This window comes from Carya illinoinensis, chromosome 16, assembly GCF_018687715.1.
Source record: "Carya illinoinensis cultivar Pawnee chromosome 16, C.illinoinensisPawnee_v1, whole genome shotgun sequence".
NCBI lineage: Eukaryota > Viridiplantae > Streptophyta > Magnoliopsida > Fagales > Juglandaceae > Carya > Carya illinoinensis.
Genome location: NC_056767.1, coordinates 30,318,050 through 30,335,192, shown reverse-complemented (window position 1 = coordinate 30,335,192; position 17,143 = coordinate 30,318,050). Strand labels below are relative to the sequence as shown.

At 37.4% G+C, this 17,143-nt stretch overlaps 2 protein-coding genes across 2 annotated transcripts; both read right to left on the bottom strand.

Annotated features, from left to right (window-relative positions):
- Positions 1 to 518: 518 nt before the first annotated feature.
- On the bottom strand, positions 519 to 2,846 carry LOC122299880 (putative glycerol-3-phosphate transporter 5). The gene is made up of 2 exons (XM_043110357.1): positions 1,646 to 2,846; positions 519 to 1,383 (listed from the first exon to the last, which is right to left on the bottom strand). The coding sequence occupies exons 1-2, from the start codon at positions 2,586 to 2,588 to the stop codon at positions 866 to 868; spliced, it is 1,461 nt and encodes a 486-aa protein (XP_042966291.1). The 5' UTR covers positions 2,589 to 2,846; the 3' UTR covers positions 519 to 865.
- Positions 2,847 to 3,727: 881 nt separating this feature from the next.
- LOC122299246 (110 kDa U5 small nuclear ribonucleoprotein component CLO) lies at positions 3,728 to 11,264 on the bottom strand. The gene is made up of 11 exons (XM_043109353.1): positions 11,064 to 11,264; positions 8,755 to 9,511; positions 8,258 to 8,326; positions 6,836 to 8,035; positions 6,588 to 6,686; positions 6,328 to 6,486; positions 5,949 to 6,034; positions 5,672 to 5,870; positions 5,233 to 5,343; positions 4,713 to 4,919; positions 3,728 to 4,317 (listed from the first exon to the last, which is right to left on the bottom strand). The coding sequence occupies exons 2-11, from the start codon at positions 9,496 to 9,498 to the stop codon at positions 4,219 to 4,221; spliced, it is 2,973 nt and encodes a 990-aa protein (XP_042965287.1). The 5' UTR covers positions 9,499 to 9,511; positions 11,064 to 11,264; the 3' UTR covers positions 3,728 to 4,218.
- Between the last annotated feature and the right edge of the window lie 5,879 nt (positions 11,265 to 17,143).

The window sequence follows — 17,143 nt, the reverse complement described above, 5'->3', positions numbered from 1 at the left end:
TACATGAGAATCTGAGATCGTTTCATTTTTTAAGGAAATTTCAGTTCTGCTGTCCCGATTCTCTTTACAAACATCAAGTCATCAAAAGAATGCAACAAGGATCAGGGAAAATTTCTTTAAGGGTAGTCAAGAACCCAACAAATGAGCTAGCTTATAAGGTTCTTTTTTTTCGTGGGGGGTAAAATGAAAAAGACTCGGGGAGAGAGGGGTTGGGAGGGAGAGTTAGAAACATGGGAATTCTAAGAAAGTTTTCTTTTCAAGGAATATAAAAAGAACTAAAGGAAAATCTAATCTATTAAATTGGTAACCAAGGATTTACATAATAGATTAGATTTACCTATTATGAAACAATTTAAGGGAAAATCTAACCAAAAAACCCAAGGCTCCTAATTAACAAGAACTAAAGGAAAAAAACCACAAAAGAAAAAAGGAAAAAGGAGACCCACGGGGCCAGGGGGAGGAAGGTGAACTGAACTCTATCCAAACAAGTAGTTCTACTGTGTGTATATATATATATATTTTTAAGAAGAGGACGGTACTCGAATTTTATTGAAAAACCCTCACTTATGGCGGAGGAAGACCGTGGTCACAACCTTAGATACTTGGGGGTGTACAAATAATCTAGTTCTACTGTGTATTACTTGTATATATATAAAAACAAAAGTAGTTCTTCTGTGTATGAAGACCATCTACAAAAAAGAATGAGATACAACAAAAGCATACATGTATGATGACTCCTATTCCTGTAACTTCCCTATCAATGTATTGTTTCCCGTGAGATACTTCCCTCCAACTCAGGCGGGGAAAAACACAATGCGTGATGCCAGAGGAACTTCTCACTAATGGGAGCTCTGATATTCCAAACTCACTTTCCCGCATTCAATCTCTCTCTAATCTCACTTCTTGCAACACGAATCAAGAACAAACTTGCAAAGAAAACAGAAACAATAAGCATAAAAAAGACACTGTTCCATCCTCTAGAGGATATATACCCAGCCAATAATGGACCAAGAGCTGCCCCAACGGAACCAGTACCATCTATAATAGCAGTAACAGTAGCCAATGCACGAGAATTCCCACTAACCATGCTCTGGGTGCCTAGATCAGCTGCAACAGCGGTTGTGATAAGTGAGTACGGGCCATTAACAAGCAATCCAGACAATAACATCAACCCAATGTTTGCAAACATGGAGACGCTTCCATATAGCCTGTAGAGAACAAGGGCTGGAATTGACAGTAACAAGAACACAATTGAAGTAACTGCCCGAGCATCAATCACATCAGATACAAATCCTGCCAAAATTCCACCAAAGACCCCTCCAATGTCGAAAATTGTCGAGAGGATCCCAGAAGTTTTATGTGACAAATGCACACCAGCAACAGCTACAACGAAAACAAATTTATAATGAATACCTCCCATTTACAAATTCAAAAGTGTGCTACAACTTTTACGGTGCAAATGAGCTACAACTTTCATGGAGATCTCGAGCCATTGCTTCACGAAATGGCACGCCCTTCATTTACTAGTTCATGCTAATTTGGTGTGATTTGTGATGATGATGATGACCAAATTTGGGGTGTTAACTTAAAACAAAAATTCAGCTTCAGTTCAGTCCTAAATTCATATACAAGTCAAAACAAGTACCTGTGTGCCTTATGTAGAAGGGCAACCAATACAGAAAAGTGTAAGCAACCAGCTTCGAGAAGAATAGGCAAAATGCAAATGGTGCAACGCCCGGTAGCCTCCACGCCTCCAAGAACCCAATTGCAGCCAAGGTATCAGAACTCTCACTACTCCCAAGAAGCCCCGCTTCCTCCGACTCCACCCTCTCTGGCCCCACCTCAACATTCATCTCGATCTCCATTCCAGGAGACTCCAACCCCAAGTCCTCAGGACTCGTAACAAGAAACACATAAACGACAATCCCAACCACAATCACCAGCACACCTGGCAACACAAAGGACCAACCCCACCCGAATTCCAGCACCCCTGATGCCACAACGGAACCAATGATGTTCCCAACCGAGGTATGCGAGTTCCATACCCCCATTATCAACCCCCTCTTGTCTTTCCCAAACCAATTCCCGACCACTGCCACCACACAGGGCCACCCAATTGACTGAAACAACCCGCACAGAACTTGGACCAACAAAAAGAACCCCAACCAATGCAGATCCAACCAATATCCTAACCCGAAGAATATGGTGAAGGCTCCACTACCCACCATCCCAAACACAAGGAACAGCCTCAGATCGATCCGATCACCAACGTGACCAGCGAGGTACATTCCAATCGAGTAGGACGATAGGAACGCGAGGTCAAGCTCGCCAAGACGGTGGGTACCTTGGGGGCCATCAAACGGAGGCCAACCCGAATCGTGACCGATATGGGTCGAATTTTGTTCAAGTTTGGGACCAAGCACGCTCTTGACGATGCTTGGGGGCTTCCGGGAGGCGTGGAAGGAAGCGTAGGCTAAGAATGTGATGATTAGGACAAGAAATTTGTGGAAAGTGAGGGTTTTGTGAGGGGGTCTGAGGGTGGGGAATAGAGTGAGAGCTGGAGGTAGGTTTAAGGTTTGGGGTTGCATTGCGAAACGGGATGAAGGGTTAGGACTTTGGATTGCTCCGGGATTGCTATTATGTTTCCAGAAAATTTGAAACTGAAATTTTTCCAGAAAAGTAAAAGCTTTCAGGTATTTTCCAGACACTGCAACTACAGGAGGAGGAGAAGATCGAAATTTTAGGACTTTATTTCCCCTAATAATCGATCCTTTATCCAATGAAAGTCAGTCAAATTAGTAACAAGATAGTAGACGATCTGGCTTGTGTGCGTCGGCGTGTACACAGAATCTTAGCAGCAGTTTAGTTACACCTCAGATCTAACATAATCGTAATATTATCATTATTAACGTACACTAATATTTTAGATTAAATACATGTTTGAAATTACGATAAGAAATATAGATTATAATATTAAGGCTTAAAATTATAACTTAGGACTCATTTGAATTTAGAGAGTATTTCATCTCATTATTATAATTTTTTTAAATTCTTATATAAAATATAATAAAATATTTAACTTTTTGAAATTCTAAAACAATAATAATATTATAAAATAATATTTTAATAATATTTTATTTAACTTTTAATTTTTATTTAAAATTATTTCAATTTATTTCACTATCCAAACGAGCCTTAATAATAAGTTCTACTATTAAATTATTATTTACTGTTTAGTAACCATATATTTCAAGAACTTCAAACATGTTAATTTGTTAGAAAATAAATTTAAAAAAAATACTTTCTGAGGTAGAAATCACAATGATTTGATTTTTTTAAAATTATAACCGTATCTTTACAAGTTTAAAATTTGTAATTATTTAAAAATTATATAAACATTTTCGTCTATTGACAAGTTTTTAAAATTTGAACTAATTTCAGATTATCTGAAAAATCTCATTTGAGGAAAAAAATTAAAACGTAATTCAGTTTATTTAAAATTAAAAATTATTTTAATATGAAATATCCAAATAATATAATTTTTCCGTTATAGAGTTTATAAAACTATTTAAATACTTTGAAAGATTTTTTAGATTCCTAACAACTCAAACATGCCCTAAACGGTATATCATTTAGCTAGACGTCTATTATATTGACGTAGCGATAAAATCTCCAAGGTTTTTAAAGCTCTTTTCCCACTGATATCGAAAGGTGGAGGCGTTGAAAATAGGATAACTATATTTTTTATTTCAAATGATCAATGGATTATAGTTTATACTCAACTGCTTCTATTATAAGTTCACAGATCCTCTACTGACAGATACAGCAGTTACAACCAAGGATAGCTCAATATATTCATAACACCAAAATATGAAAAATTAATTGAACAACCTAGTCACATTGATCACAGATCTTTTAATCCAACCCCGCTTCTCTTCTACAATAAAAAAAACTCCTATAATTAGGATATTACAACTATTTTTTTTTTTGTGTTGGGGGGCGCCTCAAGGAAAGATGAGAAGGTCAACTAACTATCCTGTCATCAATTTTACAGAGCGCTGGCAGAAGGAGGCCGCCGGTGGCAGGGGTTAGGGGCGCTTACTGTAAAAACAAGCACGAAAATCACAAGTTGAGTTTGGGTTTGATGAACTGGATGGAACCACATTTTCGGATGTGATGTGGACACACAAACACTAAAAGTCTGAATCGCAGTCTTTATCACAACATTTGCTGATGAAGATCAGCTGCCTGCTGAGCCAGCTCCACCATCATGGCCTCATCAAAGAATTTATTAATGCTCACATCCTCGCTCATTCCCTGCCATATTCAATGCAAATTCCAAAGTTATTACTGCATAGATGCAAGTTTCCTAGCACTACATATTATAGAACTTGCATGCTCAGTGGTGGTGTCAAATGACAGAAGGCGCACATATTTCATCTCAATCATGCTGGTGAACCAGTTGAAAAGACTACCATGTTGCTCATGCCTTTTGTTATCTATTGTTCCTCTTTCTTTAAAGCAAACACAACAATCTTCAAATTAGATAACTTTTTTTTTTTTTATCTTCAACAATCCTCAAACTAGATAATTATAGATAACATAGACAAAATACATGTAAGGAAAGGTTTGCTTTCACATGAAAGAAAACCAAACAGACTTCAAAGAGAGAGAGAGAGAGGGGAGGGGAGGAAGCAAGGGAGCAGGTATACCTTTCTACGCCTCGTCTTCACCATAAATTCACGAGCAAGATGCTGAATTGGTGCTGGTTCAAGTGGTCGCAAAACAATGCTCTTGTCGAGAGGGTCCCCAGGCACAATAGCCCAATGATCAAACACTGAGAGGCAAAAGGCTTGTCCTTGAGTATGGTACCTCAGGTCGGTCTCAAAACCAAATGATTCTATGACAGGTAAAAATGCCTGCAAATCAATTGTGAAAAACAGTTAGGAAACAAGTCAAAGTTAAATCATATATATATATATATATATATTCAAATTACAATAAACAATACACCTCACTGACCAATGGTCTCAAAACTTTTCCACGAGAGCAACATTAAATTGTGCTTGTCTGATACAGGTCAACGGTACAATTCAATCATCTGGGTTACTGGACACCCCAGAATTTTCCTTTCCAACTGATTTAGGGAATATTTTACAGGTGATCTAAAGGTTTCATACTCATTTCCCAGAATTTCCTAGAGGATCTCTATATAAAGGTTAGTCAGCAAACCTTAACAATATAAGCTGGGGTCCCAGGTTGAGGAACATCAGCTGTAACATGCCCACGCCTGCGGGAAAGTACCGTGTAGATTGCAGAGACACAGTCGATTGGGGTTTGTATCTGAAACAACAGCATCACAAATTTAATAGCAGCTACAGGGTCATGTCTCTAGACAAGTCACATCTATAAACAATCTGTTTCTCAGAATCCCCATAATAATGTAATTCAAAGAAAGACGTACAAAAAATTCCAAAACTCTGCACAGGTTTTAGTTTAGAAGCAAAAGACATAAGACTTAAAAGACCATTATTACATCAAGAAATGATAGTTATTCTCAATTCCCATTCCCATGATTATCATGATAGCCAACATTGTTCCTCAGTCACATGAACAAAAGAAAAAAAAAAGGCAATCTTAACTTGATATTATAAAACTCCAAAGCATTTACCTCCACATAGTACATTGGTTCCATAAGGCGTGGGGTTGCCATAAGGAAAGCTGAATAGGCCACACGTCGAGCAGTGGGAATGATTTGACCAGATCCCCTATGCAGTGGCTCAGGGGCAATCCTTGCATCAACTATTTTGAATTTAACATTCCTGATAGGTTCATCACAGAGGGGTCCCTCTCGAGCACCCCATTGAAATCTGTCCAAAATAAAAATCCAATTAATGATGGGCTTAAAGTGAGTGCTTGCCATCTAATAGAAATATCATTCCAATTACCCCTGAACAATAGAATCCTTGACAGCATTCAGCAAATTCTTGTCAACTTCACCAGAGAGCGTGTCATCTAATAGAATGTTAGGCCCCTGCATGTATGGCATTTGTCAAATGAATGCATAGAAATCTCAAGGAGGGGCATGAAATAAAAGACTTTTTCAAGTGAAAGTTGTCAAATGTTTATTTTATGACATAAAAGTGTGTCAAAATAAAATCCTGATAAGAAGACATAAAACGATGGTATCACTTTCCTTAAATTGCAAAAACAGTATGCGCATACAGGTACACTCCATAGTTTATACCTGCTCATCAGGTACAAATGCCTATATAGACTGTAGATCAAGAAGATCCAAATCATATTTTGCCTGGAAGGTTCAATTACCTGCTTATCAGGGCCAAATGCCCATATTGACCGCGATGCAAGCACGTCCCAATGATAGTTCTTCTCAAAGAATTCACCAATTGTTTTTCGATTCCAATCAATGCTTACAGCACCATTCTCAATTTTCTCTGCAAGTCCACTCTCCAACGGCTCAGCAATCTACAATATGAGAATAGGTATAAGTGAGCATACTGCGTGAACAGATTGCATATGATCCACTATAGCACATACATCAAATGAAATCCGGATGGCTTCCCTACCATGGTTATTTTATTCTTTTTGTTTGGTGTTTCAGCAAAGCATTTCATTGATGAAGACTCCACCACGGTTTCACAGAATGAAACAACAGGATCTGCTACCTGGATTCAAGTGAAGCATAAGAGGCAAACAAATGGTCATCAGCACAAGCACAATGTACGTCCCTCAGAAAGGCAGAACACAAGATTTGAAAAGAGACAAGAATTAATGGGAATAGATGTTAAAACGGGAGAAACAAGGAAATAAATACCTTGACTTCTACTTCAGAATACAGCTCTCTGAGGTCTTTCATGATAGAATCCAAGTACAGCTCTCCTGTACCTAAAATAGTGTGCTCCCCAGACTCCTCAACCTTAGTAATGGCTAGAGGATAGCTCTTGCTGATCTTCCTAAGACCCTCCACCATTTTAGGCAACTCACTTGGATTCAAAGGCTCAGTAGCCGTTTTCACAACTGGAAGTGTATTGAACTGGAGAGGCCGAAATATGTATACATCCTCGTAACGTCCCACATCCTCATCACAAAGTGTGGCAGTTTTCATAATGGAAGCATCCACACCTTCAATGAGAACCCAAGAACCAGCAGGAGCCTCAGCTATTGGTGTCCTATCCCGAGCTTGATAAACCCATAATTTTGTAACTTCTTTTACAGTCATGTCCTCCTCATCATCTGGGGAATACCCTTCTCCTAAAACACGTACAGTCTGCCCTGTCCTAATCCTGCCACTATAAACCCTGCCAAAAGCATCAAAGACACTACAGTCTGACTTGGGATATAGCTTGGTCACATTAACCATTAAGGGCCCATCAGGATCACAATTCTTCATGGCCTTATAGATCATAGAGTCTTTTGGCCCGGTATATATATGATCAACCTTCCTTGTTGCGGCAGCTTTGGGGGAAGGTATATGCTGAACCAGCATATCAGTAAAGCCCGAGGAATGGCCGAAAACTGAGCTACAAGCCAGCCTCAGCAAAGGCCTGACATTTAGTTTATAAGCTGCATTTGGAAGAGTGACACCAAGTTCGGCAAGAGTAGATTCCACACTCTTTTTATGTTCACCAATCACTTGGCTGTATATTTTGTAAAGGGGTTCAAGCACAAACTGGACAAACGATCTTTCCCCTCCACCCGCAGGGGCTTTCTTCCTAAAAGCTCGTGTATCCGGATGATAGTAGATATCTCCCCAAAGCCGAGATGCAAACTTGTCAGCATCAAATGGGATTCCATGGAGTTTCACGTATAGTTTAGCAAATGATTGTAAAGTGAAGGACCATCCTGCTGTAGCACTTGCAAAACAAACATTTCCAACAACTGGATCAATAACTGGGACATTGCCAACAGCATAAGTGGCAGCAGCTATGTTGTTATTAATGACTTCCAGAGTATGCCTGAGCTTAAAGTAAGCATCCTTTGGGGGCAGTTTAAGTTCTGTTATCAGCCTGTCAACCTTTAAAACAAAAGGTTTGATATAAGAATTCAATGGAGTTATAGAAGTTCACTGCTTAATTATAGAATGACCTAAAGGGATTTTAAAACTGATACTTAAGAGCTTCCAAATCAAAACTTACAGCTTCTAAACTCATAAAACATGAAAACAACAGGTAGGTGCTCCCCTTTTTTTCTCTTTTTTTGTTCCGGGGGGGGACAGAGGGCAGAGAGAGAGAGGTACCTTATTGATCACAACTACAATAGGCAGGCGATCTTGGATTGCATGGCGTATAGCCCTCTCCGTATTTACCTATTTATCACATAATACTATAAATATCAATATCAAGCAGTGATATCATATTCAAGCACATTCTACTAGAATAACGAGTTGTGATACCATACTATTTCATAAATCCTGAAGGCAACTCATATCAATATAAAAGACATGGTTGGCCTACATACAGACTCTGGTTTATCCCTCAAATTAGCCAATGTTTAAAAAATCAACTTCCTAACCCTCCATCAATATGGATGGCCATAATCAGGTAACATACCATCTTAGGTAACTTCATGCTGAAAATAATCTTCAGTGTTTGACAGACATTAAGCAGTTTCTTGAATTTAATTTTAGAACCATATCATCTCAGATTAATCCACAGAGGTATAGGGTATACCAAAGCCCAAAAAAGCTATTAGATATGAACAAAATTAAGATTTGGATAAACGAAAATTACTTACCATTACTCCTTCAGCAGCATCCACAATCAATACAGCACCATCAGCAAGTCTGAGGGCAGCAGTCATTTCATCAGAGAAATTAACATGCCCAGGGGTGTCCATTATGTTACAAAGGTATGATTTTGAATTGCTATCCTCCAGCACAAGCGACATTGGAATTGCCTTAATTGATATCTTTCTCTCTTGTTCATCAATCCTCGTATCTGTGTACCTTAAATGCTTCTCACTATTCACATCAAATGTGGACATGTGGTGTGTTTGCTCAATTAACATATCCATGAAGACAGTTTTCCCGTGCTGAAGGTGCCCAATGAGGGCAACATTTCGCACCAAAGTGGGATTTGACATGAGACCCACTAGAAATTGGGTTGGGACATACATAGAAGAATCCTTCACCCCAACCTCAAACTTGATATTCCTAACAGGTTTAATTATTGGTTGCTCCAAAGGTTGCTCATCTTCATCCATAACCAGCGTTTCAACATCTTCACCGTAAACCTCTTCAGCAGTTGGGTAGTACTTTTTGTCCTCAGCAAGGACAATCTGGTTATCCATATCAACATCATTCGAGGCCGTTATCCAACCATTTGAAGCAGCAGCTGCATCCTCACCATCAGATGCCTCGGCCTCTTCAGTGGGCCTGTCCGGAAGATCCTCATCTTCATCCTCTCTGTCACTCTCTTGGTCAGACTCGATTTCAGGTCCAATATAGTTTCCAAACTCATCATATAAACTATCATCCATTTTTTCTCCAAATCTGCATATTAAACAATCAATTAGGGCTGCTTTCAAACTGAAATTCAATTCTGACTGAGGTTGGCTTTTACTTTACACTATTGGCAGGCATACAGGGTGCGTAAAATCTTCCTCCTAAATACTTTGTTTTAACCAAAAAAAAAAAATATCCTACAAACTTTGGCCTAATGAGATTCAAACAGACAAATTATTCAAAAACTGTGTCTTCCACTAATGATTTCGCACACCTTTTACCGTTACATACATCTAACATTTTTTTCCTTCAAAACTACAAGTCTAACCCCCCCCCCCCCCCCCCCCCCAAAAAAAAAAAAAGAAAAAAAAAAGGAACTCAGGAGCTCATTGATGTCCCAAAGTGCACTCAATTTCTTTGCTTGAAACCGCTTATACATATAAAAAGGAAACCCTTTACTTCTCATTTCAAATGTTTCACCATACTAACAGAAATGAATGGAAGTCATATCCCAAAAAAATAGCAATCAAACATGCATTTCTATATGGAAATAGAAGATTGAGGGAAAGAAAATAAGGAATTGCATAGTACTAGAGGACGGACAAGGAGGAAGCGGGGTTTCAAATGAATGGACTTGAGATGGGAGGGTTCTAGTTTCTAGTGTGTCTGTGTGATTCTCTTTGTAGGCGCGTAACCGGTCCGGTGCGGTCCGGTTTTGGACATATTTTAAAACCGAACTGAACCGGTATACACCAGTTTTGAGATTTCAAGAACCGATACCGCACCAGTCACACCCCTAAACAAGAACTTCCGGTTTTACCTGTTCCGGTCCGGTTTTCCAGTTTTAATCATGTGCCATAAAAAAAATCTGCTGTAAAAAGACTGCTACAAAAAAAGCTGCTATAACAAATCTTCTGTAAAAAATAATAATAATAATTAAAAAAAAATATGCTATAAGATCTTCAGTTAAAAAAAAAAAAAATGCTATAAAAAAACTGATATAAAAACAGAAAATCAGCTGGGGAAAAAAAAAAATTCTGCTAGAAAATCAGATATACATTCTGATCTAGAATATTAGAATCTGCTATAAAATCCAGATTACAGATTCCACAAAACAATCTGGAAATTACAAGTCCAGATAACAATAAGATATAAACCCTAAATCAGATTTCGAAATCTGTAACAAAAAAAAATTCCAAAATTCTAAATCTGGTTTAATCAAACACAATAAAATTTTAAAGCCTAAAACAGATTTGTTAAAACACAATCAACCCTAAATCAAATTTATTAAAACCCTCCAAAATTATAAACCCTAAATCAGATTTATTAAAATACAATAAAATTATAAACCATAAAACAAATTTATTAAAACCCAATAAACCCTAAATCAGATTTCTTACACACTCCAAAATTATTAACTATAAGCCCTAAATCAGATTTCGAAATCTGTAAAAAATCCTAAATCCTAAATCTGTAAATTCAATAAAAAAACCTAAATGACATGAAGCAATTAGCAATGAATTGAAACATTGTAATGATTCATGAAGACGAAGTAAATGTAAGATTTTGAAAATTAAAAAGCATAGATCTGTTCACATACCGATTCGCTCGCCGAGAGAGGGGAAAACAATATCTTTAGCCTCGGGGACAACTGGAAGTGGAGGAGAACGAAACGGTGTTGACGGCGAGGGGCTGTTGAGTCGTTGACGGCGTGAGAGAGGAACTGAGAGTGAGAGATGGCTGCGGGGCTGGAAGAGAGAGGCAGAGAATAGGATGAGAGAGGGTCGCCGGGATGGGGTTTAAGCCTAAGCCCTAACTAAATAAGACGGCATCGTTTACTTCCATTTAAACGACGCCGTTTTAGTTAGTTGGGTCTATTTTCCTATCTCCCCATTAAACGATGCCGTTGCAAACTTAAAAAGAGCAGCATACTTAAACGACGCCGTTTGGCCTTTGCATAACATATATAGTATATATCTTTTTCATCTACGAAGCTAAGACTATATTTATTGTATAACTAGGCAGAGTCGAGACTAATTGGATATTCCAGTAGTAATATTAATTTTCTGTGTATATTAATTTATTTTCATATACTATATTGCATGGTACTATCACTTGTTCATAAATCATGAGTCACGCCCTTTTTGTACAACTGATATGATTGTTCCAGCTTATTAAAGGCCAAAATTTTATTTTCCAAAAAGATTCCTATATATATATATATATATTTCTTATATAATATATAAAACAATATACAGGCTTCATGTGTAAAAGTTTTATTTCAAACTCTATTAAAATAAATGTGTGAGACATAAAGTAATATTTAACATGTGATATCAAAGCTTTAAGTTATAGATTTTTTATAATGTCAATATAATATTATACATGCTGTATATCAACGCCACAAATGCATAAAATATTATGATCTCGATATGCTGTATATATTTAAAAATATATACTGCTTGTACCGATATTATGCATCAACGCCACACATGCATAAAATTATAATTTTTTGATTCTATGTAATATTATCACACTGATATTCATAATCTGTATATGAAATATATATATATATATATATAGATATATATGTGAAATTGTATATGTGAATTTCTGTATATTTATGCATATGAAATTGTTCCAAATTTTAGAAGCTATAAACTATTTTGAGATGAAACCGATTGAGCCGAAAACCCGAATGATATTAGTGTTTTGCGCCGGAAGGAGGCTGAGAACCTCCTTCACGACGCCACTGTGATGGCGGCACAGAGGGCTTCAAAGCCCAATGGCCGCATCATTTAGTTCTCTAAAAAAAAAGGGGGGGAAGGATGGTGCGGCGAGGAGGCTGAGAAACTCCTCGCCAGCGTTCCTGTAACGGTGGCAGAGGGCTCAAAAGTCCACTGCCGCAGAGGTTCCGTGGCTAATAAAAAAAAAATAGAGAGGAGGTGGACCTCGGCGGCGGGTGAAGGCTGGGGATGCCTTGCCATTCTCCTCCTCGCTGGCGAGGACCACTGTGAGTTGCCGTGAGATGTGGAGCTGGGTGATTGTAGAAGGAAGGAATTCGGTGCTGTATTTTCCTAAGAAGAAGAAGAGCGGAAATAAGGATTGATCAGGCTAGGGTTTATAAAAGGTTTGGGCTGTGGGCCGTGGGCCTTGGCCCAGTCCAAGTGTTTTAAATTGTTTTGAATCCATTAACAGATGGGTAAAGTACTTGGGCTGGAATTCTGGCCCAGCCCGATAGCATAGTAACGGGCCACTTCTGTGGCCAGCCCAATAAAAGAACCAAAAGGGACGGGCCTGTACAGTAGCTCTGGCCCAAGTCAACACATCTAGTTGACTTGGTCTTGGTTCGGTTTGCTGAACTAGTCCGGTTCATACCCGGACCGGACTGATCAGATTAAAATATTATTATTTATTATTTTAATTTTTTTATTTTAAAAAAAAATTCTGAAATTTATTTATTTATATATACATATTATTATGGTTATTTACATATATGAAAATTTTATTATTGATAAATTTATATGCATGTTATTATTGTTAAATACATGTATTAAATTTTATTAAATGTTATATGCATGTTATTGTTAAATACATGTATTAAAAAATATCATGTGCTTGTTATTATTACATACATAAATCTTATATACATGTATGAATTGGCTCTTTTTATCATGCTATATATAAATTGTTTATTCAATATGGACAAGTGATTTTTATCAAAATTAAAGAAAAACTTGGTTGCCCAAAGGTACAAGATTTTCTTCAATTTTTGTGAACAATCATTAAATTCCATAGTAAGGTGGATATGATAGAGTGAACAATTTTGTGTATTAAGATCTACTCCCAAATGAGAATCTTGATGACACTGCTAGTTCATCTATCAAATTAAGGTTGGAGTGAACACTTTGTGTATCAAGATCTACTCCCAAATGAGGGTTTTGATGACACTACTAGTTCATCCATCAAAGAAAAATTGGAGGAAATAATTTGTATGTTAGAGTTTACTCCCAAAGGAGAATTTCGATGATACACTTAGTTCATCCACAGAATTTAATATTGGTGAGAACACTTTGTGTATTAAGATCTACTCCCAAAGGAAGGTCTTGATGACACTATTAGTTCATCCATAATTATTTAAATTATGATTATTGTTTATAAGTGTATAACTCAAAGCATTATGTGACAAATATTTTCTTGCAGTCAATGTACCGACATCATTACATTCACAAACTTCATCAGTCCTATTTTGAATGGCTCTAATTTTTCTAAGTGGGTTGAGCAAGTCAGATTCACCTTAGGGGTCCTTGATTTGGACTTATCCCTTACAAGTCCAAAACTACCACCCCTCACTGATGAGAGTAACAAAGATAAGAAAGAGTCATTTAAACAGTGGGAGAGATCAAACAGACTGAGTCTAATGTTCGTGAAAATGACCATATCTGAAAATATTAAAAATTCACTCCCTAGTGTTGAGGATGCCCAAAGTTTTTTGAAATATACTGAGGAGAGATTTAAGTTTGCAGATAAGTTTTTAGCAGGAACACTGATGGCTAGACTTACCACCATGAAATATGATGGAGCCAAAGAAATGCAAGAGCATATCCTTGAAATGATAAATATTACCGCCAGATTACAAACCCTGGGAATGAAAGTAGATGAGTCCTTTATTGTTCAGTTTATTCTGAACTCATTGCCACCTCAGTATGTTCCATTCCAGATGCATTATAATTCTATTAAGGATAAATGGAATGTGAATGAGTTGGCAAGTATGGTAGTTCAGGAGGAAGTAAGACTGAAACAACAAGGGTATTATTCTGCTAATTTTGTGACTAAAGAAGCTGGAAATTAAAAGCACCATTATAGTAAAAAGAAATGAATTGGACCACCAAGAGGAAAGCCTGGAAATGTTAATCAGGTTCAACATAGTAGTACCAATGCTACTGGTGTGGGAAAAATGGACACATGAAATCTGAGTATCAGAAACATAAGGCTTGGTTTGAAAAGAAAGGTAAGCCTCTTGCCCTTGTATGTTTTGAATCAAATCTTGTAAATGTTCTTACTAATTCTTGGTGGTTAGATTCAGGTGCTAATGTTCATGTTTCTATAACCATGCAGGTATACCTTACAAGCCAAACACCAAGCCCTAGTGAGCGATTCATTTTTATGGGAAATGAGAATAAGGCTGAAGTTTTGGCCATAGGAACTTTGTGTTTAATTTTGAGTATTGATCATTGTTTAGACCTTCATAACACAGTTTTTGTGCCTTTTGTGAGGCGTAATTTAATTTTCCTTTCTAGACTGGACACTGATGGTTATTCCTTTTCATTTCATAATGGTAGTTTCAATTTGTTCAGAGACTCTTTATCTATTAGTTTTGGGTTTCTTTCCGATGGTCTTTATCGACTTTGTCTCGATAATACATTTATTCATAATACATATACCTATAACTATGAAATGTGTATTGAAACTAAAAGAAACATGATGAATGAACATTCTTATGACTTGTGGCATAAGAGATTGAGACACATCTCCAAAGAAAGGTTAGAGAGATTAGTAAAAGAAGGGATACTTCCGCATTTAGATTTTACTAATCTTGAAGCATGTGTGAATTGCATTAAAGGAAAGCAAACCAAACATACTAAGAAAGGTGTCACAAGAAGTAAAGAGCTTTTTGAAATAATTCACACAGATATATGTAGACCAATCTCCACTGAATGTTTTGGTGGAGAAAAGTATTTTATCACCTTTATAGATGATTTTTCACGGTTTGGATATATTTATCTGCTACATGAGAAATCTCAAGCTGTTTTAGTACTTGAGGTATTTCTCATGGAAGTGGAAAGACAATTAGATAGAAAGGTGAAAATCATCAGGTCGGATCGAGGTGAAGAATAATATGGAAAGTATGACGAATCGGGTCGTAACCCTGGCCCATTCGCCAAACTTCTTGAACAGCATGGCATTGTTGCACAGTACACGATGCTAGGGACGCCACAGCAGAACGGTGTTGCTGAAAGGCGTAATCGGACTTTATTGGATATGGTTAGAAATCATTGTGGGGTGAAGCCATTAAGACGGCAACGTATATCTTAAACCGGGTTCCTAGTAAGTCAGTTCCAAAAACTCATTTCGAGCTATGGACTGGTAGGACACCAAGTTTAAGACATATGCATGTTTGGGGTTGCCCAGCAGAAGCGAGACTTTACAACCCACATGAAAAGAAATTGGATCCTAGAACAGTAAATGGGTACTTTATTGGCTACCAAGGGTATAGGTTTTACTGTCCTAATCACAGTTCAAGAATAGTGGAAACAGGGAATGCCAAGTTTATTGTACTTGGTAAAATCAGTGGAAAAATAGAACCTAGAGATAGGATCATTGAGGAAGTATGAGTAGATGTCCCCATACCTACATCCTCAAAAAAGATAATGGTTCCTCTAATTGATCATCACAATGATACATTGGAACAAGAAAATGATCACCATCTCAGAATGATAATATCATTGATGAACCAAGTTCGGAGTTACCAGAACAGATAGTCTTACGCAGATCTCAAAGAGATCGGAGACCTGCTATTTTAGCAGACTATGTGGTATATCTCCAAGAATTTGAATTTGACATTGGGACAAGTGAAGATCCACTAACGTTTTCACAAGCTATAGAGATGTGATTCTAGTAAATGGATCAATGCCATGAAAGAAGAGTTGAAATGCATGGATCAAAATCAAGTTTGGGATCTCGTTGAGTTGCCTAAAGGGTGTAAAAGAGTTGGGTGTAAATGGGTCTTTAAGACCAAACGCGACTCTAAAGGCAACGTCGAACGACATAAGGCCAGACTTGTTGCTAAGGGTTTCACCCAAAAAGAAGGCATTGATTACAAAGAGTCATTTTCTCTAGTATCTAAAAATGACTCTTTCAGAATCATTATGGCATTGGTGGCTCATTTTGATTTAGAGTTACACCAGATGGATGTGAAAACAGCTTTTCTAAATGGATGTTTGGATGAAGTGGTCTACATGGAGCAGCTAGAGGGCTACTCAGAAAAGGGCAAAAATCACCTAGTATGTAGGCTTAAGAAATCAATATATGGGCTTAATCAAGCTTCCCGACAATGGTACTTAAAGTTCAATGATACTATTACTGCCTTTGGATTTAAAGAAAACATCGTTGATCGATGCATATACCTAAAGGTCAGTGGGAGCAAGTTTATATTTTTGATCCTATATGTTGATGATATCTTGTTGGCTAGTAGTGATCTTGGCTTACTTTATGAAACCAAGGGTTTTCTATCTAAGAACTTTGAAATGAAAGATATGGGTGAGGCGTCCTTTGTGATTGGAATTGAAATCCTCTGGGATCGAAAACAAGGACTATTGGGATTGTCTCAGAAAAGTTACATAGGAGTTCTTGAGAGATTTGACATGAAAAGTTGCTCATCACTTGATACTCCAATATCAAAAAGTGATAAGTTTAGCATATCACAATGTCCTAAAACTGAGTGGAAGCGTAAAGAGATGGCAAAAATCCCCTATGCTTCGGTTGTGAAGAGCTTGATATATGCACAGATTTGCATGAGACTAGACATTAGTTTTGCAGTTGGCATGCTTGGGCGTTACCAGAGTAACCTAGGGATGTCTCATTGGAAAGCAGCAAAGAGGGTATTGCGATATCTACAAG

Excerpts from the sequence above, each read along its gene's own strand:
- LOC122299880 (XM_043110357.1), bottom strand. The coding sequence starts at position 2,588 with ATGCAACCCCAAACCTTAAACCTACCTCCAGCTCTCACTCTATTCCCC. Across the intron at positions 1,384-1,645 it reads CTTCTACATAAGGCACACAG|CTGTTGCTGGTGTGCATTTG; the intron begins GTACTTGTTTTG and ends TTTTCGTTGTAG.
- LOC122299246 (XM_043109353.1), bottom strand. The coding sequence starts at position 9,498 with ATGGATGATAGTTTATATGATGAGTTTGGAAACTATATTGGACCTGAA. Across the intron at positions 5,871-5,948 it reads AAGGATTCTATTGTTCAGGG|ATTTCAATGGGGTGCTCGAG; the intron begins GTAATTGGAATG and ends TATTTTGGACAG. Across the intron at positions 5,344-5,671 it reads AACCAATGTACTATGTGGAG|ATACAAACCCCAATCGACTG; the intron begins GTAAATGCTTTG and ends CTGTTGTTTCAG.